The following is a 25,504-nucleotide window of genomic DNA, read 5'->3' as shown; positions in this document are numbered from 1 at the left end:
TTTATATAGCATAGTCGTTGACCGTCCATACAGACCGGCACCTCTCCCCTCACACACACGCACTCTCTCTCACACACACACACACACACACATACATGTACTTGCCAGAATGAAAGGAGACCCTAGGAGCTCCAGCGTCAGTCCTAAATCGCAGCTAGAGTTCAGGCCTCTGGTACTAATGGCTGGCTGGCTTTGCTTAGATTCCACAGAGCTCCCCAAACGCCTCAGCCTGGACAGCTCCTCGTCGCTGGAGTCGCTAGCATCTGCTCAGTCCGTCTCCAACCAGGCCCCCTTGGGGTATCCAAACCCCCCGTTTTCTCCAACTTGCCCTGAGAGTGTTGCCTCTGATGCCATTTCTGTGTACAGTCTGAGCTCCATCGCCTCATCCATGAGTTTTGTTTCCAAACCCGAGGGCACCCTAGAAGGTGTGGGGTCCAGGGGGCGTCAGGACGGTGAAAAGGCCAAGAACCCCTTCCCCCAGCGGCCTTCAGCACCCAGAAGCCAGCTGTCTCCGCAGACCAGTGCTCCCACCAGCAAAGAGGAAGAGGAATACGAGGGGTTTTCCATCATTAGCAATGAGCCTTTGGCAGCTTACCAAGAAAATGTAAAGATGAGATTTTCACCAGATCCCAAACAGTCCAAAGCTGGGACTCCTGGGGGCGTCAAAATATCTGTCAGCTCCAAAGGGAGCATCAGCACCCCCAATTCTCCTGCTAAAATGACTCTCATTCCCAGCCCAAACTCACCTTTCCAAAAAGTTGGAAAACTGGCAAGTTCGGATACCGGAGAGTCTGATCAGTCTAGCACTGAAACCGACAGTACCGTTAAATCCCAGGAAGAAAACCACCCAAACCTGGATCCCCAAGAACTGGCCCAGAAGATTCTGGAAGAGACCCAGAGTCACCTCCTGGCTGTGGAGCGCCTTCAGCGCAGCGGCGGCCAGGCGGCCCCAAGTGCCCATGCGGAAGATGGGCCTTCCACCCCAAACAGCGCGCCTTGTGCGTTCCGAGCCTCGGAGACGAGTGCGTTCAGCCGCCCCCTCATCTCCAGCCAGAAGAGCCAGCGATCATCCCCGGTGACCGCCAGACCGAAGCCGCCCACGCGGAGCTCTTCCCTGCAGAAGGTGAGCTCGGGCTACAACAGCCCCACCACCTCGGAAGTGTCCGCGAAGGAAGGCGCGAGCCAGCACAGCGACCGGCCCTCCCCGAGCACGGACTCTCCTAGCTCTTTAACGGACCAGCCTCACTTTAAGTTAAAGTACCCCAGCTCTCCCTACAGCTCCCACATTTCCAAGTCGCCGAGGAACATCTCTCCGAGCTCAGGGCATCAGTCGCCGGCTGGCAGCGCTCCTTCTCCCGCCCTGTCTTACTCTTCTGCGGGGTCAGCCCGCTCCAGCCCGGCCGACGCCCCCGACCTAGACAAGCTGAAGATGTCGGCCATCGACGAGAAGGTGCAGGCGATCCACAACCTGAAGATGTTCTGGCAGAGCAGCCCGCAGCCTCCCCCGGGCCCCGTGAAGATACTCCGCGGGGCTCCCGGAACGATGACTTCCAAAAGGGACGTGCTGAATTTGCTCAATTTGTCCCCCCGCCACAGCAAGAAGGAGGACGGCGTCGACAAGCTGGAGCTGAAAGAGTTGTCCCTGCAGCCGCCCTCGGCATCTCCGCCCAATGGACACAGGCGCTCGGACGCCACCACACTGACTCCCTCCCCTGTGCCGTCCAGCGGCCCCCCGGGGGCTATGCGCCCCTTGAGACTGCCCTCGGGCAACGGCTACAAGTTTCTCTCTCCTGGGAGGTTTTTCCCTTCCTCCAAATGTTAAAATGTCTCTCATACCAGTCAACTCCAGTCACCGTCCTGTCGAGGGCCTTGGGTTCGCTTCCGCCTACTTGCCTCGTCCAAGTGGAAAACCAGCCAGTTTTGCTAAAGACGCGATGAGCTCTGCGATGGGCGCCTTCGCCGGGCCACACAGCCGATCCCCTGGAGCATTGCCGCCAAGCTCCCTCCAGCTCCCGCCCCACCCAAAGCCAGGATGGATGGGTGGCCAGTGCAGGGGATCTTAGGGAAGAGTCTCCACGCCCTTCACCAAATGTTAACCTTTGAACTTGCTGAGTCTCATCCTTGGTGTGATTCTGCAGGAGGATTTTTATACAGAAATTGTTCATGCTCTGGGGTGGGAGGGGAAAGGGAGCACCTATTTTGCTAAGAGGTGTATATGCCGTACCTTTTGTACACAAATACAGATAGATTTTTGTAAGGCCTCCAGGTGCTGGCTGAAGTGGTATACATACATTTTTTTCTTAGTCGAAGCCTACATGAAAGTGTTATATTAGCCAAAAATAGAATTATGGTAAGAAGATGCCAATGATTTGTAATTAAATTATAGAAGTTTGGGTCTCATAGTCTTGTAATTTCAAAGCAACAATGCAATAATTCAGGTTAAAACTGTGCTTCCACTCTGAACTTTTGTCAGTTACTAACTCTCTCTCAAAATGTCCCTTGGGGCCCCATTGTCAGCCAAACTTGAATTTGCTCAAAATTCAAGAATCAACCTTATCCAGGCATTTTAGAGCTATGCAAATATGATGAAAATGCAACTTTTATGCTTTTGAAACATTTTGGGCCTTTTTTGTACTTGGGTAACTAGAAACAACTTGGTTTTATTATTAATAACAATGATAACATTTTACATTTATACAACACTGTTGTTTTTTAAAGCTCAAAAAGTTTTCTAAAAAGTGTCTAAAAACTCTGAATGCTCATCAATAAGTAGTGGCCAAGTTTGGAAGAAAAGTGGTTCGAATTCCTCCATTTCGTTCTGAGCAAAAGAAAGTGGTTTGGCTCAGTAGGTGTAACCAGAGGAGTGTGGTGTTCTGGCCCCTGGCACCACCCTAGCACTCCCCCCTCTCTCCCTGGTCACTTCAGGGTCTCTTTCTTCTGACTCCAAGCCCCCCAGATTCCATGTGATCTGTCCATCGACAGGTTCCCGATTCACACAGTGTAGACGGGGCTACCGTGGAATGTTCTTGTCTCACTTCTTCCCAAGAGAGGGCCCCTGCCACCCGTGCAGGGAACTCCTCTGTTTGAATGCCCTTGAGATGTGCGTGTAGCTGGCACATCCGTCAGAATGAAGCAGGAAAGAGGAGCAGGAGGGAGAGATGGGACAGGGCATTTCTGTAGCCCCAAGGTCACCAGTGGAGGAGAGAAGAGGTGCCCTACTGAAGGGAAGATTATAGCTAGAGATTGTATGCATTAGTCAAGAAAAGAAATGCCCCCAGATCATCAGTCAGTGTTGTGTTGAGTTAGAGAATTTAAATATGCCTACAAGAGTGGAAAACTTCTCTGTGGGCCTCACACAAAATGCTGGATGCCATCACCCCTGATAGATGGCAGAGACATTGGGCTAGTTGAATGGGGGACTCGCTTGGGTACTACCTTCACTTCTCGCACTAAATCACTTTATGCCCATAAACAAGCCACTTAGCCTGACTGTGCCTCATTTTATCCATTTGCAAAATGGATGGAATAATATTGGCCTGATTCATATTTTTCACACTAGGAAGTCTTCAGAAGAAACGTGTCAGAGAAGTACAAGGTAGAGAGCTAATCATTTGAAATTCTCCTCCTGAACACAATCTATGTAGGGTTTTGTTGTTTTTGTTTTTGCATTTAAAATCGTTGTAGCCATGTCAATGAATGCAAACTCTAAATCCTCAGATATGAAGGCACATGTTTTGTGAGGACTCAAACAACAGATGAGATTGGTGGGGATGATTTTCAGTGATAAGAGAAGCTGCAGCCACAGATAAAAGCCAAATTTACCAACAAAATGAGATCTGAAATATCAAAAAATTAGCCTGGAAATCAGAAGAGAGATCGGCATGTGGGCATTTGGTTGTATGGGTGATTCCCCTACCATCCTCTTGTGCCTCACTCCTCTCTAAGCCATGAACTGAGCATCAAAATAAGGAAGAGTCATTGCCCCCACCTCATCCAAGAAGGGACAGACCATCTGGGGGAGTGCCCATGACTGCTGCAACTGTTTCCAATGGAAATAATACCTGGTGATAACCTAGCCATCAAAGAGCACCGTTGTTAAGCATCATGGCTTATGTTTGAGGCCATTGTCCTGGGCAGCATTCCTGTGGATGGGGACGCTTTTCATGTTTAGTAACCAAAATGGTGTATGCAGCTCTTTGCCCCCGATGAAAACTTCAGATGTGAGATTCAAAGTCGAAAAAGAAGAATGGGAACATTTCCAGATAATGCCGTAGAATCGGGGCCACTTGGCTCCGTTTACAGAGCTTCCTTCCCAGAAATTTTACACTGGTAAAAATAAGCATAAAGTTACAAAATACAGTTGAGTTGCTAATGTAAAGTAAGCTTGGGATAAAGTATGCAATTTAGACAGCATGAAGATTTGGCATTGACAAAGACGGTTGTGTGTAAATGATGAAAAGGAGCGCTGTTCTGAATGATGCTTAAAGCCACATTTGGGAGTTGGATTTATGTTAATAATGTGTGACATTGTCATACTGTGTATATGATTGACTGGCATTGATGTGAATTCTGAACCTACATTTCCCCACTTGGACAGCAGTCCCCTTGTCCTTCTTCCTGGGGTGGGACAAGCTGAGCCCCAGCACGTGACAGGTACCAGATTTGGGGACCTGAAATTCACCAAAAGAATTATATTTTCCATTTTGTGGATGATGGCATTTGGATGGGTTTTTTTCCCTTGGTTTTTGTTTGTTTAAAGCCAGAAAGGCAAAATGCCCTTTCCAAATTATGCTTATACCATTTGCAAATTATAACGTCACTGAATAAGCAATGCAAGTCTGCTCCTCCCGATAAACTTAATCCAGAGACAAAACTGAGACAGTAAGACTACAGTACTTGCTGTTCCACACATTTGGTTTTTTTTACATACATCTTGATTCTAACAAGTAAAGTATCTTGATACACTGGTGATTTTTGAGCAGAGTGAAAATAGTAAGAATCAGTCTCAAAAAATAAAAATAAAAACCTCCTTACTTGATCCAGACCAATGTATCTCAGTGACAGATTTCTCTCTTTACCCCCTAATTTAATAAATGGCACACAATGAAAACTGCCAGGGTGAAACTGTGATAATGAATCGTTGCTCATTGCGGGTAGGCGTGCTCTGTCTCCTGTCTGTCTCCCTGCCTACCCTGTCTATACAAAGCCCACAAAGAGAACTGTTTCCAGTTCAGGTTGAAGTAATCATCAGGAATGTTTTTAGCAAGTAGGAGAAAAGTGGAAGTGGAATCACATTCATACCACACTTTGCTGTTTTGTCTAAAGAGACTGTCCATGTGGTTTGTGAACTGAGCCCTTGTTTTTGCTGGATCCTTCAAAGATGTTAAACTCAAGGATGATCACTGGTCAACTGTAGTCCATCTCCAGATGTGTCCCCCAGGTAGCAGCCCCTCCTTGTATGCAGTGTTAGCCATGTTTGGCCTGCGTGGACTTTTTTTTTTTTTGTAAAATACACTCTGTGTTTCCAGACAGCATTAAACTTTTTATATTATGAAATTTACCATGTAAAAAGAATTTCATATTTTTATTGAAATTGCTAAGGCATTCGGCCTTCTCCCTTTGTGATTTCAGTGTCTATTAAAAGCATGAGCTCTCTCAGTTTTCATTGTCATGTTGTGTAATACTGTGTGTGTTCTCCAGAGTTCTAGATGACTCTCTGAGCAGCCAACAGTATCAGATGAGCCTGCAAGCATTGATGCCAACTCTTAAATTTTTTCTGACTTTGATCCTTCCTTTGCACCACCAGTATCTGATCTCTGTAAAATTTCCTGTTGCTCCAAATACCATCACTGGATTGCGGAATATTTAAAGCTGAGGTAATGCCACTCCCAGAGTTGTCTCTTTATAACATCAGCAGAAATAGAAATTGAACTCCTAGTATGTCCTAGAAACTATACTGGGTGCTTGGGGATGAAACATGGCTATTCTTGCCATTGAGAGACTGCCAGGGAGACAGGGCCTACCTGTGTGTTACCAGCCAGTATTATATGTCAGATGGAAGGTCTTGATGACAAGTTCTATTGGCGCTTAAAGGAGAGTACAATTAGGCACCCAGAACTAGACCAGCAATAGGGAAGCTGGGACCAGAGCTCAGCCTTGAAGGAAGGATATGATTTAGATGAGTGGAGAGACGAGGGGAGGGTATTCCCCTATAGAATAAAGAATGCACGTGGTATTTTTGATGAACATGCAAGCAGATCGATCAATGTGGTCCCGAGAAGAGGGTCTACACCTGGAGGCCGTGGAAGCATAAGCTGGGGATGTAGGTAGATGAGAAGGGACCAAACAGTGGAAGATGATAAGATATAGGCAATATTTATCCACCAAAGTGTAAGGACTTAGAGTTGTATGAATTCTTTTTTTATTATTCTCAAGCTAATTTAAGAGATGGTTTTATGACAAAGAATTCTTCCTTACAAACAGAAACAATTTTATTTTCTGTTTTGTGGATCATGGCATTTTGCGTATGTACGATGAGGCATCACACAAGCAACAATTGGAAAATTCATCGATATGGAAATGGGTTTTGGATTCAAAAGCAACTTAAAGCTATGTAGACAAACACCATAAAAAGTAAATTGCCAAATAAAAAAATAACAGATTCAGAATATCATCACCACATTAAGCTGTTCCAATTACCAAAGCAAAATTCCTTGGGAATAGGGTTTCTGCCTCCAAAGGTTGTACCTCTCCTTTGTCCTCCTCTGGGCACTTGGTACTAGGACAATCCCTGAGGAATAATTGTCAACCCTTAATGATGTCAGGAAAGGGCAGGGATGCTAAAGCTTTTTTTTTTTTTTTGGATGCTACAGCTTTTCACCATCAAAGTTATGTCTTAATATGTAACTTAAATATATTGCCGCCTCAGAAGAACCAAACAACAGCTACTTTCTAATACCCTGTTATCTCCCTGAAGGCAGCTCCCCTTTCTCTATCTCTCTAGACCTGCTCTTTTGGCCCTCATCAGGCCCATTTCGCCGAACCTTGGATGTTTTTCCTTGCTCTCACACACCATCTCCCAGCTCTCCACATAACATTCGCTTGGCAGAATGCCAAACTGAACCCTTGTCCAAACAGGCTGGTGTTCAAGGCTTGTAAAGTCAGGCTCATTCTGCCTTAGCAGCCTTATCCCAAACCACTCTTCTTCACATGCTATGCCCTCTGACCTATAGATTTCTTGGGGGTTCTCAAATATGCCCCACCTTTCCCACCTCCTTACTTTTGCTCAGGCAAAACCATCCCGTTTCCACCCACCAGAAGCCTATCATTCCCTCCAGGTCAGACACCACCTTCTACCACATTGTTGTCCTGTGGTCTTTCTCATATTTATGATTTCCTCTACTAGGGTTTGACTCCAATGATTTACAGTGGTGTGAAGGTGACACCACGTTCCTAAGGCTCTATTCCAGCAAAGCTTCCCACCTAACCAGGTTTGAGGCCAAGGCTGTGGACGCACCTGCTGCGGAGCTGGCCTTTCCGAAGTGCTTTCAGGCCCACGTAGCCTTCAACTGTCATTTCATTGACTCTTCACATCCAAGTAGTAGCTTCGCCAAACTTAGGGGGCCTGGGTGCTGAAGCGTGGCCCCCAGAGTGATAAGCCTCTTTGGCACTTTCCACTCATGAGCTGTGCTTTGGATTGCTGGAGGCAGCCATGCTGCTGAATTCACGGGTCTTTTGAAGACTTGCATTTGTTTGGTTTTTTGTTTGTTTTTTTTTTTTCAGATTTGTGGCCCATACCTTTTACTTACTAAGTGCTTAAGTAAATGCTTATTGAATGAACACAGTACTTCTACAAGAGAATTTTGAGGGAAGATTGTCTTGTGCAGCCTTCAAGCTATCTAGCTACCTCTGTACTCCCAGGATTCTCCTTGGGTGTGGGGTCCATGTCATACAGAATAATAACCAGAAAAATTGTTCAGCTATTTACTGAGTTCCTACAAAATGCCAGGCACCATGTTGGGTGCTGTCAAATCTGCATGGCAGGGAATGAGCACTATAAAGAAAAGGACTGCAGACAGACTGCACATTGCCAATGTATCAATGATCAACAGGGGCTTGGGCCCTTCCCTGCCCCCCCCACACCCATTATCTAAGCATCATTTAGTCTATCCTTGAGCCTTGAGCTCAGACTGAAAGCTGTCACTCAGCTGACCTCAATCTGACCTGGAGATCATTGAAACAATGACTGCTTTCTGAGATGCTAAAGACGGAGAACCCCAAAGGAATGGTGTTTTTTTTTTTAAATAACCTGAGTTAGAAGACAAATTTAATAAATTAATTCATGGAAAGTAGATTATTCTATTACTGGCTTCCTAACTAACAGAAGATAGAAGAGACAGATCACAGATCCTCGCTTTGCTTCAAGAAGTCTATATTTCTTTCGGGTTTATTTTGTATTAGCAGCAGCTCACATTTCTACAGGACTCCATGCTTTACAAAAGGCTCCTCATGGCCCTGTGAGGGTTATTTTATCTGATGTGGGCGTCATTTCTCCCTATTTAAGCAGGTTGGGTTTAGTGTCCAAAAAAACTAGAATAATAAGGTTATTGTAAGGCTCAAATGAGATAACAAACATGAGAAAACCTTACAAACTATAAAGATCTTTTATAAATGTGAGCTATCACTGTTAGATACTTTATAGAGAAGGAAACCAGGTCAGAAAGGGGAAGGTCTTGAACATAGTCACCCAGCAGAGCTGGAAGGGACCTCAGATCCACCTGGTCTGACCCATCCATGAACAAAACAATCCCCTCCACAACAACCCTCACCATTCAACATTCACTTGAAAAGCTCAATTGAGGGAAAACCTGTATTTATCTTCTGTCCACTGCTCCTAGTTTTGCCCTCTAGGGTCAAGCAGAAAAAAATCAAACAAATCCTTCTTCCATATGACAAACATTCAAATTTATTGAAGACAATTACTATATCCTTCTCTAAGTTTTCTCCAGAGTCAATATTCCCAGTTCCATCTTGATATGATTTCTGGTTCCTTTATCAACCTGGTCGCCCTCTCCTTTGTAAATGTCCTTTCTAAAATATGGTACCTAAAACTGATGCCCCATATGTGGTCTAATGGCAGACAGCAGCAGGATCATCGCCTTTCTCATTCTGGGCACCGCCTTTCAATGCAGCCTAACATTGCGTTAGCTTTCTCGGCTGCCAAGTTGACTTATTTTACGTTTGCCATTCTCTGAAATCCTTCTCTCTTTCTCATGTCTAGCCACATCTCCTCTACTGGAACCCAGTTGTGCTTCCAAGTCTCGGGTTCAACACATCGTAACGTTTTGCTCCTATCCATTCCAGACATCACAACGTGTGTCATAAAAGGCCAGTCTTCCAGTATTTCTTCATAAGAAGAGAAGCTCCTAACTGCTTACATAAGCCTAGAATTAAACTTTTCTGTCTTTAGAATTGAAAGGCCAAGAAAATTGTAACTCTCACTATGTAAGCCTTAGTGTAACTCTTTTCACCAAGAAGACTATGGGTAGAGCAGAAGACCCCAAAATGTAGCCAAGACGAAGTCCTGGTTCTCTGTAGTCCGGTTGGCTGATATTATCATGCATGGCATAATCTAGACATAAACAGTCAAAGTGGTAATGTTTAGATACACAATGAAATACGCCTTGGTTAGGTAAACAGACAAATGGTGTCCATATGGGGCCAGAGCTATGGCCCTAGGGGGACATCAATAAACACATATGCATCCTGAAAGCCAAAAAGCATTAGGATGTAGAGACCATCACTAACCAGACGGCCTTGCTGTGTTCTGAAGCTTCGCCACCCAGCCATATATGTTAGAATTCTGATGCTTCTGGACAAGGTCAGTCCCTGACTTACCGAAGTCAGAGTCCTGGAACCTCCAGATGGCCTCAGCCCCCCCCTAAGAGGCGACCATGGAGTACTGCAGCCTGTTGCCGGCCTTGTCATGAGGCTTTAAATCACTGTGACAAGCTACAGGTTCGGCCATCTTAGTAAGGCCGACAGAAAGGTTGAGGATTTATGGACACTGTGGAGTTTGACCCCTGTTGCCTTAGGAAATGCAATTTATGTTATGTTGCTATTGCTAAGGAAATGGTGTATCCAATTGCTAAATGAATGTTTTAGAGGGGAACAAGGACCATTAATGAAAGTTTGATAATAAGCCAAAGGAGCTCAATTGACACAAACTAATAAGAAAGACGCTTGAGAGCTAGGCGGGTTGGTGCATGCCTATCATCTCTGTTACTGGGGAGAATGAGGCTGGGGATCACCTGAGCACAGGAATTCTCAGCTATAGTAGGACTAGAGCTGATCTGGTACCATTGTGGGTAGCCCCCAGGGTCATGAGGCTACCAGACTGCCTAAGGAGGGGCAGACCCGCCCAGGGTGGACACCGAGCAGGCCAAAGCTTTCACATTGATTAGTGATGAGATCAGACTGAAGTGGTCACTGCACATCCAGCCTGAGCAAGATAGGAAGACCTAGCTGAAAGGGAGGGAGGGAGGGCAGGAAGGAGGGAAAAAGGAAGAAGAGAGAGAAGGAAGGAGGGAGGGAGAGGAGGAATGGGAGGTGAGAAGAAGAGGGAGGAGAAGGAAGGGAGGGAGAGGGAAGAGAAGGAAGAAAGGGAGAAGAGGAATGGGGGGTGGGAAGGAAAAAGGGAGCAGAGGGAAGGGAGGGGGGATGGAAAGAAGGGAACAAGATAGGAAGAAAGGAAAGGAGGGAGGGAGGGAGACACTCCAGTGCATTAAGAGAGTCCTTTGGGCAGATGCCTCTTCCAAGAGCTTCCTCATAATCAGGCTATGGAGGCTTCATTCATTGTAACCCCCAGACTTGTTCTCCCCCACTTTAGATATTCAGGGCAAAGACCCCAGCTCTATGCCTCTCCCAACTGCGTGCCTTCCCACCACTTTCCAAAGCACTATGTATGCTTATAACCTCTAATAATACTAAATAATGATAAACAGCAGGGGACTGACAGCCTAATGCTGCATCCACCCTGGCAAATGAGGCAGTGGCATCTGGATCTAAATCCATTAGAGGGACATGTCTGCATTACAGAAACATTTTGCGTCTCAAATGAATTTGCATCCAATCTCAAGATACTTAATTACTTATTAAATTTGTAGCAATTGTGCTATTGGCCTTCGGGGTACCATAATATTCTTTAAAATGCACAGTTTAAGAGGTTTTAAAATAACTTTCAATCTGAGCAGCAGAGCTGGGAGGCTGCCCCTCCGGTTTGCAGACAGGTGAGCGAAGGTCCCATTACTCCTTCCCAGAATACTTTACCAAAAGAAAGTGAATCTTCTTCAGGTCCAAATGCAAATCCTCAGAAACAACCACATTTATTGAGCACCTGCTGTGTGCACTTTACGTGCAGGGTGCTGAGGGAAATAGCTACGATGCGCTCTCTCCCGAGCCCCAGTCTAGCGGAAGATTGGGCATCCACCCAGACAGCAGGCCACGCAGTGCTGCAAGAGGAGGCTGACAAGCATGGGCGATGCAGCGCTGTCTGAGCTCACATGGCCAGCGTCGTTCCCCAGGAGAGGCATGATGCCAGCTTCCTGGAGGAAGAGGCAGCGTGATGCTGGGCTTTAAGTGATGGGCTCGAGTTCGCAGGCGAAGATGGCGAAGAAGGACCTCACAGGAACAGGGGAAGGACTCGAGTAAGGAGGTGAGAGAGCGGCGAGTCAGAGGCGTGGACAGTTCGGCCCAATCTAAGAGCAGACCCGCGTCTTCACTGGGATAGGGAACTCCCAGGCCGGGGAACGCCCTTTCTTAATGCAGGTTGGCACCTTCTTTGCAAGTGATAGCCTTAGAGCGGGGCTTCTGAACTCTGTGTGTGTGTGTGTGTGTGTGTGTGTGTGCATGTGAATGTCTATGTATGTGTATGTGCATGTGCGTGGGAGAGGGTTCCAGGCCTGGGGGACCACCAGAGAAAATGCCTGGAAGCAAGAGATGGGGGCTCAGCCAGGAGGCCTGTGTCCCTGGATCCAAGAATATGTGTAAGAAGACCAGAAAAGGGGGAGGGGACCGGGTTATGAAGGACTGCAAATGACAGCATGCTGTATTTGCTATTGGAGGCCATAGGAAGCCAGTGGGGCTTACTGAGTAGGGGGATGAGGTGTGACATGATCAGACCTGAGTTTTAGGAAAGTCACTTTAGTGGATACATGGAGGATGGATTGGAGTGGGGAGAGACTGAGGCAGGCAGAGCTACCAGCAGCGATGACAATAGTCCAGTGGCAGGGGGGAGGTGATGAGGGTTTGCAAGGGGTGGAAGCAGTGTCAGAGGAGAGAAGGGGATGTATTCGGGAGATGTTGCAAAGGTAAAAAGTGACAGGCCTTGGCAATACCTTGGATGGGGGAGGTGGGGTGAGATAGTGAGGAATCCAGGATGTCTCCAAGGTTGAGAGCCTGAGGGATGGGAGGTTGATGTTGTCCTCTACAAGACAGGGAAGTTTTAGGAAGGGGAGAGGGTTTGGGTGGAAAGATCGTGAGTTCTGTTTTGGATATCACGTTTAAGATGTCTACTGGACATCCAGTTCAAGATGTCTGAAAGGCAGTTGCAGGTATATGGAGATCAGCAGAGAAACTGGGGCAGGAAAGGGGTAGATCTGAGAGTCATCAGCATAGACATGGTAATTAAATCCATGGGAGCTGATGAGATCATCAAGTGAAATAGTATAGAGGGAGAAGAGAAGAGAGCTTAGGACAGAACCCAGAGGGACACTTACTGTTAGAGAGTATGATCTGTCAAAGATCTGGCAAAGGAGACAGAGAAGGAGTGGTCAGAGAGGGAGGAGGAGGACCAGGAGAGAAGGTATCCTGAAAACCTAGAGAGAAGAGAATGTAAAGGAGGAGAGAGTAATCAGCGGTGTCCAAGGCTGCAGAGAGGTCAAAGAGAATGAGGATGGAGGAAAGGCCATTGGCTTTGGCAACTAAGAGATCACTGGTAACTTTAGAGAGAGCAGTTTCCATGGAATGATGAGGTTGGAAGCCAGATTATAGAGCGTTACCAAGAGAGATGTAAGAGAGGGGAGGCTCCTATTGTAGACGGCCTTTGGAGGAGTTTAGCTGCCAAGGGCAGAAGGATAGGATAATTCTTAGCAGCGATGATGAGGATGAGGGAGACATGGGCATATTTGTAGGCAGTAGAGAATGAGCCAGTAGATAGGAAGAGACTGAAAATAAATGAGAGTGGAGATGACAGAGGGGGAAGTCTGTTGGAGGACAGGGATGTAATGGTATCACTTGAGCAGTCAGAGGGCTCAGCCTCGGTAAGGACTAAGGCCACTTCACTATGTAAGATGGATAAAGGAGGAGAAGGCGGCCAAAGGCATCTAAGTGATAGGAGATGAGGAAGAGGGGAGAAGAGTGAGTGCATGGCTAATGGCCCCAGAAAGTAGCAAGGAGCCAGTGAAGATTTCTGAGCATAAATGGGACATGACGAGATCTTGGTATGTAAAAAAAGATTATTCTGACAACAATATGATGAAAGGATTGGAGAGATGAAGAGAGTAGAACTGGGTGGATTTGTTTGACTACTGCATTAGCCCAGGCACTTGGTGAAGTGGGGCCGAAATCCAAGGAAAAGACTGGGTCTGGAGCTATGGATCAGTCAGTCAGCTACTGTTTATTAAGCACCTACTATGTGCCAGCTCAAAGTCTAATGGAGGAAGACAACTCTGCAAAGGCCACATAATAGGGAAAATATTAAATGTTCTTGAGATGGCTAAGCCCATGTAGTAAAAGCTACAATACTACTTATATTAATTGACTTATTCAGTGCCATACCAAACTATCAAAGGATTACTTTATAGAGCTAGAAAAAAAATAACAAATTCATCCGGAGGAACAATAAGTCAAGAATTCAAAGGGATTCATTGAAAAAAAAAGTGGTAAGGAAGGGGCCTAGCATTATCAGCTCTCAAACTATGTGATGTTAAAACATTAAATCATTAAAAACAATTTGGTCCTTGATAAGAAATAGAGGGTTGATTAGTAGAACAGATTAGGACACAATATACAAATCCAGTACAGCTAAAATTAGGAGAGAAGCAGGAAGTGGCGGGGGGGGGGGTGTTTGCAGCAAGTTTCTCTGATAAAGGTCTCATTTCTAAGATATATGGGGACCTGATTCAAATTTATAATAATAAGAACCATTTCCCAATTGATAAATTGTCAAATCATATGAACAAGCAGTTTTCTGAGGAAGAAATTCAAGCAATTAATAGCCATATGAAAAAATGCTCTAAATCTCTAATGATTAGAGAAATGAAAATTAAAACAACTCTGAGCTATCAATGTTACGCTCATCAGAGTGGCAAAGCTAACCAAAAAAAGGAGGGGAAATGATAAATGCTGGAGCAGCTGTGGAAAAACAGGTACATTATTAATAAACTGCTAATGAAGCTGTGAACTGGTCCAGCCATTCTGGAAAGCAATTTGCAACTATCCCCTAAGAGCTACTAAGCTGTACATACATTTGACCGTTTGATACTACTACTAGGTCTGCGCCCTGAAGAAATCAAAGAAAAAGGAAAAGGATCCATATATGCAAAATATTGATAGCATCTTTTCATGGCAGCAAAGGCTTGGGAACTGAAGGGATTCCCCATCAACTGGGGAGTGGCTGAACAAGTTATGGGATATGAATGTGACCAAATATTCCTGTGCTATGAGGCGACAGTTTCAGAGAAACCTGGGAAGACTTGTATGAACTGATGCACAGTGAAGTGAGCAGAAGCAGAACAGTTTCTACAAGAACAACTATATCGTAAAGACAAAAAATACTTCGAAAGACTTAGGAACTCTGATCAAAACAATGATCAACCACAATTGCAGAGGACTCATGATGAAGTTTGCTACCCACCTGCAGATAGAGAGGTGATGAATTCAAAAGTACAGAGACATAGTTTTGGACATGACCAATGAGGGAATTTGTTTGACTTTTATACAGTGTCTGTTTGTAATGGGGGTCGGTTTTCTTTTTTTCTTAATGGGAGTGGAGGGGGGGAATAAAGAGGAGGAGGAGGAGGAGGAAAAGGAGAAGGGAAAAAGAACAGGAGGAGAGAGAGAAGGAGAAAGAGAAGAGGGGGAGAAAGAGAAGTGGGGAGAGAGATAAGAGAGTGGGAAAGGTAAAGAGAAAAGCTTCTTGGAGAAAGTGGCATATGAGCTGAGGCTTAAAAAGATTCTAAGAGGCAGATTGTGGGGGTGGGGGACCCTAAACATTAGGCTCAGGAGCTTGTTTAGTCCCTCCTTTTATAAAGGAAGAAACTTGGTCACCAAGAGGGGTGCTGACATAGAGAGGTGGGAGGCACTATATTTTCCCTTCTTGATATGACTGATGTCATTTTAGAATAAGCAGCCAGTTCAGTGTTAAACAGCCAGTCATGTCTAATTCCTATATTTCAACTCTCTTTACCCCGGTTCTTGTCCCAGGCCAAAGAACACGTCGATTTTTCGCTAAGATTCCCCAGGCCAACATCAGATCAACAGATTACAAAGGCCCTGCGCCTTCCCCTCAAACACAAATCTTCCCCACGACCAGTGACTTCTTGGTTACGAGTCCAACGCGTTTTATGTTTACCATAAGTGCCTGTGGGAAATGTCTCCTATTCAGAAGTCCTTTTGCCCTATAAAGACATACTTGTCTATTTTCAACTGCTGCTTTTCCCTGACTAAGCTTGTAGATGAATGCGTGGAATGAACTTTTTGCGGCCTTATATTTTAAATTGTAATTACATGGTTGTTGGTTTTTTTTTTAAATCACAACAGTTTGTTATCAGAAGTGGGATATCCTAAACACAGGGAAATGAAGGAAAACTTCCTCCTTCCCTCCTGGTGTCAGATTGGAGGTAAGAGCACTGGCCCTGGAGTAGGGAGGACCTGAGTTCAAATTCAGCCTCAGTTGCTTACTAGCTGCGTGACCCTAGGCAAGTCACTTAACTCTGCTTGCCTCAGTTTCTCATCTGTAAAATGAGTTATAAAATGAACAAACACCTCCAATATCTCTGTCAAGAAAACCCCAAATGGGGTCACAGAGTCAGACATGACTGAAATGACTCAGCAATAAGAGAGTTCTTTTAAAGCTTGTTAGGGAGCTGGAGAAAGTGGCTGTCCATGGATTCAAGGCTTTTCCAAGACATGGATTTCCCCTGTTGGTTTGTGGGTTGTGTTTTTTTTTTCAGGTTATTCCTGTTATTCTGTTTCTGTTCCATGGCTGGTTGACTTGAGCCCCATTCTATTTGTTTTGTGCTGGCAAGAGATAACAGATGGTCTGAATCCATTCTCTGCTGTGGAAGGGCTGGTTTGTTTGTCTCTCTGGGCCCAGAGTTGGACAGTCGTTCCAGGCTTTCCTGCGAGAATGAGTGTGTTGTTCACCTACCCTTTCCTCCTCCTTGTGTGGCATTTGGGTTTTCTCTTGAGCAGAATCTTCTTGGCTGCAAGTGAGGGTAGGTGTGAGCTGGGGTGGGGGGGTGGCACAAACCCCTCACCTGTCTTCTCTGAGTGTTTTTCTTTTAGACTGGCTAGCTACCACACACTTCCCAGTGAGAATGGGCTTACTGTCTGTCTTCCCCCCCCTTTATGTCTTTAGGGCTTAAACCCTCCCAGTGATGTGGCCACAAGTCCCTGGATCCATCTGTCAAGGGCACAGGTTTGTTTGAATAAGCTTCAGTAGGGAATCGCAGTATCCGTGTGATGTATTATTTTCTTGAGGTTTAACTGATATGGTTTTGTACTTAATAAGGAAAAAAGCACATCGAGTTTTGAGTCCTGAGTTGGTTTTATTACACATTCATTCACAGCATGCCCTCTGGGGTCACCACCTTGCCTGGACACTCGCTGTGAAAGCTTGGCATCCCCAGTGGATAGCTAACAACTTCTCCCGTCAGGGTTCTACTGTATAGCCCTGAAGAGCTGTGGTTTTTAGTGCTGTTGGTTACAAGCCCCCACTACTGTGATCCCTGTTTATAGTTAGCCAGACTTAATTAGCTTTTAGGAAAGGTATTCATTGAGAAGGTAGATCGAACACAGAAGTTACAAAAACTTTCCCCCAAAACTGGTGGCAACTCTCCTCTTGCATACACAAGGTCCCTGTGAAGAGTGGGAATAAAGTATAATGATGGTGAGGCACACCTGTAGAGAATACACATGGCAAAAAGGTAACTGATGACTCCTAGTTCCTGGAGGTCCTTTTCTTCCTTTGCAGAGTACTCATGAAATTCCTCTTGGGTGTAGCTCTCTGCTGAGCTCAAGAGCTCTGTAGAGCCCATAGCTGACTGGTACCCTTCCTCCTGCTTTCTGTCTTTCTGCAGCCTTGGTATGTATCATTCTCTCTCTCTCTCTCTCTGCTGGATGCTTTGTCTCCTACTGGTCTGGTCTCTCCAATAATACAATCAATAATCAGGGGGAGGGAGAGGTATAAAGAAGAGAAGAAAATAGAGGGGAAGAAACTTTCCTCTTCCCAAGAACCATTTCCTCTGAAGAGTGTGGAATCCTTAGCCCCTGAATTTAGTCTTCCACCGATGGATTTGTTCCCCACTTGAACAGACCACTCTGGACTGAGCAGCTGCTGAAATTGCTACCACTATTTAAAGCCATTCACACTCAAACTGTTAGTTTGTTTGATTAACCACTCACCGTTTTTTTTCCTTCTTGACTCAGTTAAACAGCCAATCACACCTGCTAAAGGGATCGCAGGTAGAGACAATTTTGTTTACACACTTTAAAATCCCTGTTGTGTCTGTTCGTTAATTAAGGTAATGTTGAATTCTTTTCTTCCATTTCCCCCAAAAGTCAAACGTTTGCTGTACCAGGAAATCAACTGGAATGTTTGGCAAAGCCCATGGTCAACAATTCCCGATAACTCTCTAGTAAGATGGGGAGGCTCAAGCATTGTCTTTTTTGCCTTATACTAAAGAGTCTCAGGGGAAAACATATATGTGGCACAGTTCAATGGGAAACTAACATCCCTCCATGCTTTCAAATATATACTGATACAACTTAATAAACAGATATCATTTTACTAAGTTCTTATAGGTTAATGCCTGTCCTGATGTTTGCGAAAGAGCTTCCTTTCCCAACCCAAAGACGATAAAGAAACAAGAAAAAGAAATTAAGCCTCCCTCCCCAGAGGGAAAGCCTGGTACCTACAGAACTCCTGGAACATGTGGAGTTGTCCTTCCAGAGACTGGTGCCCTGAGTTTGATTGGAAGCCACCCCCATAAGCCTCAGGTGAGAAACCAAAAATTCCTGAATGAAAACATTTCCATGAACCTCTTTGACTACAGGGTGACGCAACTGGAGGTCTAGACAAAACATCTCCATTTCATTCTTTCTCATTCCATACAGGGCATACCAAAATGTGTCCAGGTCTTTACTTAGGATGTCAAAGGTCTCTGGGGCATTTCACCAAAGGGCACCCAAATTTCCCCCAAAGCTCCTTAATGAGGTATAAGTCAATTCAATTGGAATCTCTAACTCATTCTTTACCAGGACCAGCAGGTTAACTTACAGACAAAACAAATTCATAAAAGCCCTAAAGAGGATGGAGCCCCTCAAAATGGAAGTAAGCATTTAGAAATTTTAAGCCAAACTGCACCCTAAGGGCTTACGTCAGACAAAACTTTCTGGGGTCACGTCATGGGAAAGTGAGCGGTCTAGGTTTGCTTATGAGTTTATCAGCTGATAAAGTATTGAGGGCTAAGGATACAAAGGAAAGCCCAAGGCAATCCTGCCCTCAAAGAGCTCACACGCTAATGGTCTAGACAACATGCAAACAACTATATACAAATAAGCTCCATATAGGATAAATTGGAGATAATCAAGAGAGGGAAAGCACTAGAATTAAGGAGGCTCAAGAAAGGCTTCTTGTGGAAGGTGGGATTTTGACTGGGACTTGAAGAAAGCCAGAGAAGCCAGAAGGAGGAAATGAGGAGAGGAGAGCATTACAGGTGTGGGGCACAGCCAGTACAAATGCCCAGAGTTGGGAAATTGAGTGTTTTGTGGGAGAAATAGTTGGGAAGTCAATATCCCTGGATCTCAGAGAACATGGAGGGGAGTGAGGTATAAGAGAAATGAAAGGGGGGTAGGTTATAAAGGAATTTGAATGCCAAATAGAAGATTTTATTTGATTTGATTTAATTGATCCAGAGGATGATAGAGAGTCACTGGTAGCATGGATAAGCTGCACGTATTAGTTCACAGAAAAGCAGCAGATACTACTACTTACCCATTCCAACACGCAAAAATTATCTCAGAAGGTTTGGTCTGACCTGTGAAGGAAACAACCAAGAAAACAGACCATCTGATTACAGCCTGAAACAAAAGAAGAAGAAAATGCCAGTTTTCCTCTACCGAATCCCTGTCAACTAAGGTATTCAAGGATGAAAATCCCAGGTGAAGGATCTCTCCAGTAGCACCTTGCAAATATGAAGAACCCCAAAATTGTTCCAGCCAAAGTCTACAAGGTAGAGCAGACCCTCTGAGGCTACCCCCCCAAATGGAGGTTGGAGTCCCTGAGCGTCGCTGACTGTTCCTACTCTCAGGTTTCATGGGATGATCCTGAAGGGCATGGGTTTCTCGTACTGTTGCTCATGAGCCCCCACCAATGTCCTTCCTACTGATAATCAACCAGGTGTGAACCACTCAGGTTTGGGAGTTTTGAAATGTAGTAGGGCCAAAGCCATTCAAGTTCAGGTGTCAGCACTAAGTTCAGCACCAATATCATGAGATCATAAGCTCCCCGCAGGCTGCCTAAGGAAGGGTAAACTGATCCAGGGTGGAAATTGAGCAGATCAAAACTTCCATGCTCATCAGGAGAGGGGCTGGGCCAGTGAGTGGCTTCTCTATGTGCAGCCTGGGTAAGATAGGGAGACCTAGTATTAAAAAACAAAAAGCAGCATAGTAAAACCAATTGATACAAACCACCCCTTCCTCAAAAACCAAGGGTGCACTCTTCCCTTACCCAATAAGGTTCCTGGGGAAATTGAGCTTAAAGGTAACAAGGCCCACATATGGCAAAGGGGTAGGTTACAAGTCCTGTACTGAGAGTGTTTCTCTTCATGGTGCCCTCATGAAGCTCTCCTTAGATGTAGCTCTCTGCTGGGCTCCAATCAGCAGTGCCTTTCTGGAATCTATAGCTGGCATTCTCTCCATGAATAGATTAATAAATTAATAAATTGATTAATAAATACTTGTTGACTGATAGACTGAACATTGTTCTACCTTTTAAAGTCCCTAGGAGCATGACTGTTCCATTCTTTTGTTTTGTTTTGTTTTGTTTTGTTTTGTTTTGTTTTGTTTTGTTTTGTTTTGTTTGGCAAGACAATTGGGGTTAAGTGACTTGCCCAGAGTCACACAGCTAGTAAGTATCATGTGTCTGAGGCCAGATTTGAATTCAAGTCCTCCTGACTCCAGGACCAGTGCTCTATCCACGGTGCCACCTGCTGCCCCTTGACTGTTCCATTCTTAATAAAATTAAAGAGGAATTCATACCTGATAAAGGGGTCACAGGCATAAACACATTTTTCACACCCAATCATTTATATTGACTGATTGATTAAGGTGCCTTCCTTGTACATATATTATAATTTTTAATGACATTGTCTAAGTGCACGGCTATACACAGTCAAAGGATACAGAAAGACAGCAAGTCACTGATCCTATGCCTTCTCACATTCTAGGACTTCCCCTCATGTCTCAAAACACACACACATACACACACACACACACACACACACTCTCGCTGTCTAGTCTTTTGTAACTCATAGAGAATATGGCGGTCTGTAATGGTGAGTCAGATTTAGTAAGTATGCCCAGCCACAAATGAACATTTGGCAACATGCAGATTCTTTGAATTGTTTTCAAAGCACAAGTTTTAAGCAATGCAGGATGTTTCCCTTGAAAATTTTCTAAGAATTCTTTTGAAGGAAAAGCCTCCAACCGTTTAGGGGCCTTTTTCCACAGTCATGAAAATACTGGGTTTGTGGACAAATAACTTCTGATATTTAATAATTGAATGGGAGGCTCCATAGAGAAGCAGATAGAGTGCTGAAGTTGAAGGTTAGAAATGGAATGAGGATTAGAGACAGAATTATGGTTAGAATTAGGGTAACATAGAAAGACCTGGGTTCTAATCCCGTCTCTGGAACTTACTAGTCAAATGACCCTGGGTAAGTCAATTAACTTCTCTAGGTCTCAGGCAACTCTCTCCACCAGGAGAGTTTGATCTCTATTGTGTCATGGACCTCTTTGACTGTCTGGTGAAGCCTGTGGATGCCTTCTCAGAATCATGTTTTTAAATGAATAAACTAAGATGCATGTAATTACAAAAGACACCAATTATATTAAAATATGGTTATCAAAACATAAAAAAAACCCAAGTCTGTGGACTCCTGGTTGAGAACTCTTGCATAGGATTTATATACTAAGGCCTGGACTTAGGCCTGAGACCAGCAGTTGTTCATGGGATCTGTATTGTTGGAGGGGGTTCCCAGAGCTTTTCCTGTGTTGGGTAGAATTCAACGACAGTATTTAATCATCATTTCTGGTGAATGACTGATGACTTAATAACCAGTTAATCATGATTAACCATGGAGCCAGACATGTGCACCCTGGGGCCTATGGCCATTTCTAACTGGGAGGGGCCTGGGACTGGGAACTGCCAGGACTGGGTCCAGTGTCAAGTGTATGCTCCATCATCTGCCCCTGAGGATGAGCTGGCCCTGGAGTGCCGCTGAGCCTCAGGCTGGGGAACATCTCCCCTCCCAAGGCTCTGAGAATGTCCGAAGTGAGAGCCTGGCCAGAATCCTGTCTGCACAAATCTCTGTCCCTCCTAGAACAAACTAGACCAGAGAGGTTGTGTCCATCTGACCAGAGGACATCTCGGGGCCTCTGCTTCACCAGAGAACGAGTGAGCTCCTGCATCTCCTGTCCTCTCCACCTAGGTGTCCCAGCCCACACCACCACTGAGATACTCAAGTCTCCGGCTTCCTGGGGCCTGCCCTCATTACCAACATCAGCATAATTTACCAATTCAGTCTCTCCTAGCCATTTCTACCAATATGATACAACGTATCTTAATGAAGTTACTACAAAGCCATGAGGTGGGTGCTAAAGGAGATAGATACACAATTGAGATAAGAGGTGGTCCCCTGCTCTCAGGGAACTCACAGCCGGGGGGTGGGGGGGAGAGCTCCAAACACAGATAAACATCCAATCGACCAACAAATCACTTATGAAGCACCTACTATGTGCCAGGCGCTGTGCTATACGCTGGGAATACAAGTACAAAGAATGAGATGATCTCCACTCACAAGGAGCTCCCATGCTCCATATTATTATCTCAAAAGAAACGTGAGATGTGCAAATGTAGAGAATCCTCCCCAAATGTTCACGTGGACTATTTGTGCCCGACCTGTGGTAGAACATTCCGAGTTTGCATTGGTCTGGTCAGCCACAGTCGGACACACTGTTCCTTGACCAGGTGTCATTCTGGTCCTCTTCGAGAACGAAGGACACAAACAACCAACCAACCATTATTAACTGACAATAGAATGAGAGGTTACCCAACAAAGCGAGCTCTGAGTTGGGCTTTGAAGGCTCAGTAAGAATTCAGCAGACAAGGGGAGGGAAGGGAGGGAGGCATTCCAGAGCCTAGAGGGAGGTACACAGAGCTGTCCAGCACGGCAAGTACCCAGAGCACGTGGCCTGGATGTGAGATAAGGCTGAGAAGTTAGAGTGACACCAGGTTGGGAAATCACTCGAGGAAGAGACAGGCAGACAAGGGCTGAACTTTGCGAAAGAGACAACAGGGAGTCACTGAGGATTTTTTGAGCAGAGGCGTGTCCTGACTAGATGTACGCCTAAGAAAGATTATCCCGGCCCTGGATTGAATGGAAGACCAGAGTAGGCATGAACGATGCAGGAAGGCCTGTCAGCAAGCTCTGTTCCTCACCTGTTGGACTATGGAGCAATTCAGTTCAAGGAACCACTTGCTGGCCAAGCTCCTGGGATGGCTTCCACGACTGTCCTCAGGGGTGGGGAGCATTTCCGGGAGGAAAGGAGACAGTGTGGCTAGAAGTCATCAGAATGCTCAGGAAGTGGGGGGGAGTCTATATCACTCAGTAGCGTGCACGTGCGCGCATGCATGTGCACACACACGCACACACACACACACACACCGATTTCACCACCAGTTTCAAAACCTTAAAAAAATTAGAAAGCACCTCCCTAGAAAGATATTAGGAGCATCAGGAAAACCGCCTCCCTAGAAAGATATTAGGAGCATCAGTAAAACTCTAATACACGGTAACAGCTGGGGGTACATTGGAGTCAAGAAGACCCAATTTCAAATCCCACCCTGTATGACCTGTGGCCTCAGCTTCTGAATCTGCAAAATGGGGATAGCAATAGTACCTACCTCCCAGGGTCATTATGAGTTTCAAATGAGATGTGACCTTTCAATGCTTTTGTTGTTGTTGTTCAGTCATGTCTGACTTGGTGACCCCATTTAGGGTTTTGTTGGCAAAGATACTAGAGTGTTTGCCATTTCCTTCTCCAGCTCATTTTATAGGAAACTGAGGCAAATAAGGTAAAGTGACTTGCCCAGGATCACACAGCTAATAAATGTACAAAGCCAGATTTGAACTTAGGTCTTCCTGACTCCAGGCCTGGCATTCTATCCACTGCACCACCTAGCTGCCCCATTTTTAAATGCTAGCTATTATTATTTATACCACCTGGCCAATTAGTGTGATGTAGTTGGAGGAAAAACAAAAAAATCTTGGACTGGGAGTCAGAAGACCTGGGCTCCTGGTTCTCCCCCTAATTCTGTGTGTGACCTTCTTCTGAAAAACAGCCAAGTTGGGCTGAATCATCCCTAAGGGGCCTTCTAGCTCTCTCTTCAATGACTAACGCTGGAAGAATCGGTAGCGACTTAATCGATAAAAGATAAAGTAAGAGTCGGTGACCTCCGGCTGCCATGGGACACTTGTGGGATTCACCCGGGCAAGGTCTAACGTGACGGCTTCCATTGAGATGGGGGAGCTCTGCAGACCGTAGGGGTCAGCGGGCTGTGCCAGGCTCCTTCTCAGTGACTATGGAGGCAGGATGGTGATTATGCATTTTCTGGGTGAATATTACTCACCGGATTTTCTGGTCTGGCTTTTTTTCTCCCTTGCTGAGCCCCAGACTCCAGGCAGAAAATTTTATGTTCATCGCAAAAAGAAAAGCTAAAAGGAAATGGTGGAATGGAGATTTTGCTGTTAACATGACTCATAAACTGTAACAGTTTATTACCTCAAGAGAGGCTGCAATTGTCACGGCTCTCATATCTTGCTACTCTTGTATTAAGAAGACTTTTAAAGGGCAAAATGCGGGTGAATGAAGTATCCACACTTTCTGTTTTCTGAAAATCATTGAGAATTTTTAAATGGCAACTTCTGGGACATAGAAGGTAAAATTTATGTTTTCACAGAAACACTTGGAATGTCTTTAATTAATGGGTCAGCAAACATCACTTTCTGATGCTTTCTGGGATGATTTGGGATTCCTCTATCACAGAAGTAGCAACTTGTACTCCCACTAGGTCCCCAGAGGCAAGTCATATCTTCCCCCCAGGGTGCTGGGCTTAGTAGGAGCTTTCTAATGCCACCATCCCAAGCCCCTATTTTAGTCTATCCTCCCCAGTATCAGTCAGTGCCAATTAATATCTCATCAGTACCATTGATGCCACTGATTTCATGGTCTTCTATCAATTTAACCAGTTTATTTTTCATCAATATCAATTAATACCAATTAGCATTTACAAAGAAATGTTTTCTGAAAGGATACAGCAAGAGTACTTGTCTCAGCAAGCTCAGATCCGAATGTGGCATCCGCTCTGGGTGAACCACACCCCTCTTTACAGCACATGGCATCTTGGATGCCTTAGCTTCACGGCTGGGCTGGATTCCACTCCAGGGGAGTAGAGGAGGTCCTACCTTAGGACCACACTCCCACTAGACCCAGCTGCCAGCAGACTCTGAGGCGGGATGCCAGGTTCTGGGCCTCTTCTGGCTCTTGTGACCTTCCAAAGCTTCCAAACCTTGAAAGCCCACCCTGTTTCATCTCTGGTGATCCTTCACCTTCTCTTCTAATAGACACATTGAAGACAGAAGCAACACTCGGGCCCTGTGTTCACAGACCACGAAGTGAAAGTAAGCTGCTGGCACTCCCTCTCTCCCCACCCAGAAGCCAGCAGCCCTCTTTGCTTCACGCCCTAACAGGAAACAGATCGCGATTTCACTGGGTGGTATATTCTCCAGGTGTGCTCAGTTCCAGCACAGTTGTTATTCCTTTGCTTTCCATCACCCCTTGCTAAGCAGACAGAAAACAGTCACAGACTAACCTCTATGCTCTGAACAAGAGAAACAGGGTCCTTCCATTACGCCTTCTCACACATTGCCAGACACAAGGT

The 25,504-nt window shown here is 45.3% G+C and overlaps 1 protein-coding gene and 1 long non-coding RNA gene across 3 annotated transcripts in view; one reads left to right on the top strand and one right to left on the bottom strand.

The window, feature by feature from the left end:
- TTC28 (tetratricopeptide repeat domain 28) overlaps positions 1-5,658 on the top strand; it is a 639,521-nt gene extending 633,863 nt beyond the window's left edge. Inside the window, exon 23 of the mRNA XM_027863073.1 lies at positions 201-5,658. Within this exon, the coding sequence (XP_027718874.1) occupies positions 201-1,822 (1,622 nt within the window). The 3' untranslated portion in view covers positions 1,823-5,658. The remainder of the gene's footprint in view (positions 1-200) is intronic.
- Positions 5,659-8,993: 3,335 nt separating this feature from the next.
- Positions 8,994-25,222, bottom strand: LOC114045262. 2 transcript variants are annotated; one of them, XR_003569358.1, is made up of 5 exons: positions 25,029-25,222; positions 24,194-24,278; positions 23,003-23,072; positions 19,277-19,319; positions 8,994-9,631 (listed from the first exon to the last, which is right to left on the bottom strand). It is a non-coding gene; the product is annotated as an uncharacterized LOC114045262 (long non-coding RNA). The 2 variants fall into 2 exon arrangements; XR_003569359.1 differs by lacking the exon at positions 23,003-23,072.
- Positions 25,223-25,504: the final 282 nt, after the last annotated feature.

Source organism: Vombatus ursinus, unplaced genomic scaffold (assembly GCF_900497805.2).
Source record: "Vombatus ursinus unplaced genomic scaffold, bare-nosed wombat genome assembly UNPS02001287.1, whole genome shotgun sequence".
In the NCBI taxonomy this organism is placed as follows: domain Eukaryota; kingdom Metazoa; phylum Chordata; class Mammalia; order Diprotodontia; family Vombatidae; genus Vombatus; species Vombatus ursinus.
Note: the sequence above shows the minus strand (reverse complement) of the source record. Positions and strands in the feature narration are given on the sequence as shown.